This window comes from Anabas testudineus, chromosome 18 (assembly GCF_900324465.2).
Source record: "Anabas testudineus chromosome 18, fAnaTes1.2, whole genome shotgun sequence".
NCBI lineage: Eukaryota > Metazoa > Chordata > Actinopteri > Anabantiformes > Anabantidae > Anabas > Anabas testudineus.
Genome location: NC_046627.1, coordinates 2901100 through 2908801, shown reverse-complemented (window position 1 = coordinate 2908801; position 7702 = coordinate 2901100). Strand labels below are relative to the sequence as shown.

Below are 7702 nucleotides of genomic sequence, written 5' to 3'. Positions count from 1 at the left end.
TACAGAGCTCTGGTCGTCACGTCACCATCCCTCTTTATGCTGCTATATTTGTAGGAAATGCACCTGAGACGTTCAGTACTGAAGTATTTCCTGTGAAGCTTCTCACCTCTGCAGCGTCCACGCTGTTTATGATCTTACAGTTCTTTTGCTTGTGTTGTTGATCAGATACAAACAAACCAACAACTCTAAAACAAATTAATAAAAACAAACAAAAATAACCGATAAATGTGAATGTTAAATAATTCCCACATGCGATTAATGAACTTTTTAGAATCTTGAATCTCATAAGTTGATTCTTCAGATGATGCTAAGTTCATCCTGTCACTGTATTCTGTTTGGTGGAAGATGTTCATACAAAGCCTCGAACAACATATTGGCTCAGTGCTGATGGTTTATCTCTGACATATTAACATAAAACTAAATGTGTTCTCTCCTGTCAACGGCTTAGAAGGAAGTTTCACACCTACATACTCAAATAAAAAAGAGGAAGGAAGTAAAACTAACTGCTCTGACCAAACGTGTTGATGATCTCACATCACCAAGTGTAACAATGGACAAAACAGCTCTTCAGTGGCTGCTCTGTGAGTACAACATGTGTTGTTTTTGTTTTTTATTATTGTCAGATTTGTTGGTGATCGCAGGATCACACAGTTTGTCAAGAAATTTGACAAGAAAAGCAAACAAATCAAAATCTGGGCTTTAAAATGTAAACTAGATGTTAAATAATTTGTAATCTGACGGTGTGGATCACGATAAAGATCAACAGTGAAAAAATGTCATTAAGCAGCTTTAAAAACTAACTTTGATCTCTACTTCTTTCCATTCGCAGTAAGTTAGATAATTATCTTGCTAACATGCTAGTTAACTAGCTAACTGGATAACTATGAGGCAACACATTCAGTTTAATTTAGCCACAGAGCGATGCTGCTTCAGTATTGAAGTAATATTCAACTTACAAAAAGTGTTTTCATATTTATGTATTTATTAGAATAATGATCCATTGTACTATACAAAGTTATGATGAACAAGTTAAGTTAGAACCAGTATGAGACTCCGTCCAGCCCTCCCTCTGTATAATTACAGCTCAGGTTTGTTCTTTATGTTTCATACACTCTGACTTCAGGTACTGATCATCATCAAGAAATCTAAATAATTCAGAATAATACAAAACCTGCTGATCAGGCAGAAAGTGCTGAAATTCTCTGATCTCATGTGAACTTCAAAAAGTCTCCAGCTGTTTGTGCAGAGCTGTGTTTGACTCTGATTCATGATGATTACACAGAAATAACCAGTAGATAAGTGTGTTTCCAGGTATTTACCATGAATTCATTTATATCACCCACTCCCATAATATTATTTATTTATTTATTTCTTCTTCAGTCGTGATCCCACGGCTGTGCTGCACAACAAACCAAGGTCAGTAAACTTCTCTACTGATTCTTTAAAGATGTTAAAACATTCAGCTCCTTAACTTACACTTGTACAATGTTTTTTGATAAATAGATGAAGGTGATTGAAACTAGCACTCGCTCAGATTGAGTCTGTGTTGAAGAACGACCACATTTACACAGAAACTGATTTTATTTATTCTGAGTTCTTTAACTCCTGGAGTCACAGACTTCTCCAAAACCACCTTTCATTAACTGCATATTAATGAACAGATTAATTAACCTACAACATCATCTATTAGTGTAAAAACAATTCTCTTGAAACGTGAATACTGCTGAGTGATTAGTGAGCTGTTCACAACAATTCAATTCAATTCAATTTTATTTGTAGAGCGCTTTTTACAATTGACATTGTCACAAAGCAGCTTTACAACCAAAGAACAGTACATGAACAGTGAATGTGTATGAATCATAATAATCAGATTGTCCCTGAAGAGCAAGCCGAGGACGAGAGAAGGCAAAGGGAAGAAACCTTGAGAGGAACCAGACTCAACAGGGAACGATCCTCATATGGGTGATTACATGCTGTTAATGTGGAGTCTAGTTAGTTAATTGCAGGCAGAATTGTTCCATTCCTTGACTATCGAGCGTTGAGTCGAGACCTCAGAGAAACAGCTTCCAACATCCGCCGCGGCCAAGACCGACTTCGTGGTGGCGTGGAAACGACTCCAGTCTCCAAACGCATCCCATAGGGCAAACGGTGGATCCAAGTGACGAGATCTCCAGCCAGAAATTGGGCATCAGGACGAGTCAGACAGGTCCAGAGGGCAAAGGGTGGAATGACGTGTAGCTCGACAGAGAGACAGGAAGAGGGAAATAGAGAGGTAGAGAAAGAGAGAGATGGCAGTTAGTTGTATTCACAGTCAGATAAAGTTTGAGGTGAATGTATATTTAGAATAGTGCAGCAGGGACTCCGGCAGGACTAATTATGACAGCCTAACTAAAAGGGTGGGTTCAGAAGGAAACACAGACATGAGGGCTCACTGGGATGTAGAGCAACTGATCACTTCACCATCAACAAACCTGAGTGATCAGTGAGAGTGGGGAAGACAGCATCTAAACATACCAGTTCACCATAATGCTCTACGTCCATGAGTCCTTCCCAGATCTATTTACAAAATGCTTGACTAAATAAATAGGTTTTCAACCTAGACTTAAACACTGAGACTGTGTCTGAGTCCCGAACGCTATTTGGAAGGCTATTCCATAACTTTGGGGCATTGTAAGAAAAAGCTCTGCCCCCAGCTGTAGTTTTTAAGATACGAGGTACTGACAGGCTCATATCTTCTGGTTCTAGTGAGGACTCTCGCTGCTGCATTCTGAACTAACTGAAGCTTGTTTATGCACCTGGTTGAACAGCCAGACAGTAAGGCATTACAGTAGTCCAACCAAGAGGTGATGAAAGCATGGACTAATTTTTCTGCATCATTTAGTGACAAAATATTCCTTATCTTGAAAATATTTCTGAGGTGAAAGAAAGCTGTCCTGGTGATATTATCTACATGAGCTTCAAATTAAAGACTGGAATCTAGAATCACACCAAGGTCTTTTACTGTTGCACTAGATGTGACAGAAAGGCCATCCAGAGTTACGGCGTGATCTAAAATCTTGCTTCTAGCTGCAGATGATCCTATAACTAGTACTTCTGTCTTATCAGGATTTAGCAGAAGGAAGTTAATTAGCATCCAGTCTCGTATATCCTTTACACATTGCTCAACTTTATTAAGCTGTTTGATCTCATCTGGTTTTGATGAAACATATAACTGTGTGTCGTCAGCATAACAATGAAAGTTAATACCATGCTTATGGATTATGTTGCCCAGAGGAAGCATGTAGAGGGAAAAAAGCAGTGGGCCTAAATCTGAACCCTGTGGAACACCAGACTACACTGGAGAGCAGGTGGAGTAATCGCCATTTAGATCTACATACTGATAACGATCAGTCAAATAGGACCTAAGCCAGGAGAGGGCCGTTCCCCTAATTCCAACAACATTTTCTAGTCTGTGAAGGAGAATACTATGGTCAATGGTGTCGAAAGCTGCACTGAGGTCGAGTAGCACAAGCATAGAGACACTACCCTGATCAGAGGCCAATAGGAGGTCATTTACTACTTTAACAAGTGCCGTCTCTGTGCTGTGATGAGGCCTAAATCCTGACTGATAGAGTTCATGTATGTTATTTCTATGAAGATACGAGGATAGCTGCCCAGCTACTATCTTTTCAAGAATCTTTGAGATAAAGGGGAGGTTTGATATCGGCCTGTAATTGGACAGCTGACAAGGGTCGAGATCAGGTTTCTTGATTAGCGGTTTAATAACTGCTAATTTACAACACTTTGGGACATACCCACAGCTGAGTGAGGAATTTATGATTGTCAGCAGGGGTTCTGGTATTTCTGGCACTATCTGTTTTAGAAAGTGTGTCGGTATAGGGTCTAATGTACAGGTTGAAGATTTTGCTGAAGAGATGAGTGAAATTGATTCATTCTCTTCAAGAGGAGTAAAGTAATCTAGGTACTGATCTGCTGAGGTTAGCTCGTCACCTGCGTCAACTAAATTGTCTGCTTTTCAATCTTGAATTTTATGCCTTATATTTACAATTTTGTTATTGAAAAATAATTTAGAATTTATTTTGGCACCAATCTCCAGCAATTGATGCTTTGTCTACAGAAACAACTAGGTTAGAAAGGAAATCTGCAAATTCACAAAGAAATTCAGAGTAGGGCCCTGGGGGTCTGTAAATGATAATTAGTGGGATCGGCTGAGCAGACTTTATATTTGTATCTATACTTATTATGTTACTATAAAGACATTCAAAATCTTTAAATTTGTGTACATGCTTTTGTACGATAGTCAGTTTATCATTGTAAATAACTGCGACACCTCCTCCTCTACCAGTCAGACGAGGCTGGTGAATGTAGCTGTATCCAGGAGGAGTTGCTTCATTTAAAGCTACATACTCGTCCTGTTTAATCCAGGTTTCTGTTAAACAGAGTATATCAAACTCCTGATCTGTGATAGTTTCATTAACAGTAAGAGCTTTAGATGTAAGAGATCTAATATTTAACAATCCTAACTTCAGATCAGAGGTGCTGGCTGCACAATCAGTGTGCTCTGAATTTGAGGTCACTATGTTAATTAAATTATTAAAACAGACTTTCTGGGTTTTTCTAACTTTTTGTTTAGCTCGAGGAACAGACATTAATAAAACACTTAATACTTACTTAAGATATTTGTTTCATCTACATTCTCTAGTGTAACTTAGGAACAGTTTTTAATTTCAGATTCCAAATTTGACAGAAATATGCAGCTCTCAACAAAGTTCAGGAAAAGAAGACAGAAATATTAATTTACTTCATTCTTGATATAATGTAATGTGGAAATGAAAATGCAACTCCAACAACTAGTTGGTGCTTCAAAACTAATTTGTGCAATTTCTGCATGAATCATTCTACAGTTCGTCTGACTGTGAGTCCCAACAGATCTCAGCTGTTTGAAGATGAGTCTGTGTCTCTGAGCTGTGAGGAGGACGACAGCTCTGCTGGATGGACACTGAGGAGGAACACAACCAGAGACACCAGGACTCAGTGTGAAGATGGATGGGGAGAAGGAAATGGTTCTTCATGTAAAATCAGCTTCATCAACCCATGGGACAGTGGAGTTTACTGGTGTGAGTCCAGAGAGGGATCAACCAGTAGCATCATCAACATCACTGTCTCTGGTAAGATCAGACTGTGGAGTTAGTGTTGATGAGTCTGTGTGGAAATGGATGAAATGCTGTAGTTTGTCTCTGTGTTGAGGTGGATCAGTGATCCTGCAGAGTCCTGTCCTCCCTGTGATGGAGGGACATGATGTCACTCTGCACTGTCAAACAAAGAGCCCTCCCTCCAAGCTCCCAGCTGATTTCTATAAAGATGGCTCCCTCATCAGGACTGAGCCTACAGGTCACATGACCATCCACCATGTTACCAAGTCTGATGAAGGCCTCTACAAGTGTCACATCAGCAGTCATGGAGAGTCTCCACCCAGCTGGATCTCTGTCACAGGTCAGGAGGAAAACTCTGAGTTCAACATTTATTTCATCCACACATTCACCTGAGCATGTGGATTCTCTTTACAGAAGAACCTTCAACTACAACCACACATCCACCCACCACTGACTCTACAGCATTACCTCCTGCCTCCACCTCCCTCCAGCTTGTGTTCAGACTGGTCCTCCACCTGGTGGTGTTCTGTCCGTACTTCATCTCCACTCTCCTCATGGTGTCTTTATATCGACACAGACCCACAGGTAACACTCTGAATCAGTCACTGACCTCACAAACACTAATCAATCAATCAATCAATCAATCAATCAATCAATCAATCAATCAATCAATCTCAGTGTCTCTTGATACATTTTCTACTCTTTCTTTTTAACATTTGACTGTAGAAAATCACCTGTCTGTCTCCATGGTGATGACCTCACCCCTTCAGGCTGAGCAGGGATTGGATGATGACTATGATGATGTCACCACAGAGCATCACTTCTGAACTGATCCATTGTGATCAATGTTTTCTTCTTCTTCAAGGAAGCTGAAATGTTTCAGTCATCAGCAAATAAAACGAGAGATCATGTCGTCAGAGGCTGATTAACAAACGTGTGACTGTGTGTTTGTGTTCAGACTTTTCTCCAGAACCAGAGGTCGTCTACTCTTCACTGAAGTCGAGCTTCACACCTTCACAACAGTTCAAACACTGACGTCCACCTGCTGATCTGGAACTGGTCCTCATTCTTACGTCACATTATATTAAACAGCTTATTCTGCCCCCTGCTGGACACAGATAGAGTTACTCTGACTGAAGTAGTGACTGTGGTGAATGTTGGACACAAATATCTTCATGTTCACCATCGTTGGTGACGTCTGCTCTGTGTGGTCTGAACGTCCAGTGAAATAAATGAGGAACATGTTGGTCTCAGTTCTGCAGTAGTTTGTCTGATCACTGCTGATAGAAGGTTCAAACAAATAGTAATTAATAAAGAACAAGACGTTAATACAACTACTACAGTACTAAGTAAAATATATGATGTTGTTTAATACAATAATTAACATTTGGTACAAGTTGTGAATTTCTTTACCTCATGTTAAAGATACAGCACCAGTTCAAAGAGGGAAATCAGATGAAGTACAATTAAAACTTCTATCAAAGTACTATAAAATACTCTAATTAGTATCTTGGATTACATTATATTCTTATTCAAGTTGAAGTCTTCCTAATGACGTAGCTGTGGGTGTGACAGAAACTCTAACCTACTATAACACAGATGACGCCTTAAAACTCAATGATCTGGATCAGGATCCATGTTCATGGGAATGTAAATTATAGTTTCAAGGTCGTAAACTGTCTGAGATAAAGTAGAAAACTATGTCTACTTCACTTTAGACTTTATTGGTTTGGTTCATCGCACATGTGCTGGTTTATTCCGTGTCTGGACTTTTGGACTCTGGGCTTTTTTGTGAACAAAATATGAAGGAAACAGTGAAACTGATTCTTCATCAGATACAGAGAGAATTTACAGGTTCTGTTTGATCAGCTGCAGATTTTAGGTCGAGAGTTTTGTTCTTGAAATGACTGTTAATCATTTTATTATATCAGCTTATAATAAATCAAAAAAGTTGCTTTCACTCTTACTACTAAAAGTTGTCATGGGTTGTACTGTGGGATCAGACTCCATGACCAGAGATAAAAGGCTGTTCCAAAAGATGGTAGGTAGGGCAGGTGGACCACGTCAACTTGTGACCACCGTGTCTGTGCAGTCAGACAATGTCAGCTTCTTCTAACATCTCTTTTCAGAGACGTGTGCCTGGATGCTGTGGAGGTTGAACATGGACAAACAGTGTCAGTGGTTTTCATTCCGACTGCTCAACTTTTTCCTGCAATGAAAACAAAACAAAAATATTTTAAAATTTTAAATGGGTCTGTTCTGGCCATTCCACCAGATGGGGTATAATACAGTTTATGGCATTCATATTATATTTCCATAATTGAATTGTATTTTTAATTTTTAAATGGGTCTGTTCTGGCCATTCCACCTGCTAAGGTACAATACAGTTTATGGCATACATATTATATTTCTAATACCACTATATTTGCCTTGCTGCAGTCGATTTACCGTTGTTCTCATCTTGTGATGTCTTTTCTGTATTTTATCTTATTATTTTTATTACTTTTGTGTAGATAAGTAACTAGTTTTGAAATTAAGTTCTACCCCCT

The 7702-nt window shown here is 39.1% G+C and overlaps 1 protein-coding gene across 1 annotated transcript; it reads left to right on the top strand.

The window, feature by feature from the left end:
• The first annotated feature begins 4840 nt into the window (after window positions 1-4840).
• Window positions 4841-6208, top strand: LOC113155774 (Fc receptor-like protein 5). The gene is made up of 4 exons (XM_033326692.1): window positions 4841-5168; window positions 5248-5493; window positions 5568-5738; window positions 5880-6208. The coding sequence occupies exons 1-4, from the start codon at window positions 4889-4891 to the stop codon at window positions 5978-5980; spliced, it is 798 nt and encodes a 265-aa protein (XP_033182583.1). The 5' UTR covers window positions 4841-4888; the 3' UTR covers window positions 5981-6208.
• The last annotated feature ends 1494 nt before the right edge of the window (window positions 6209-7702 follow it).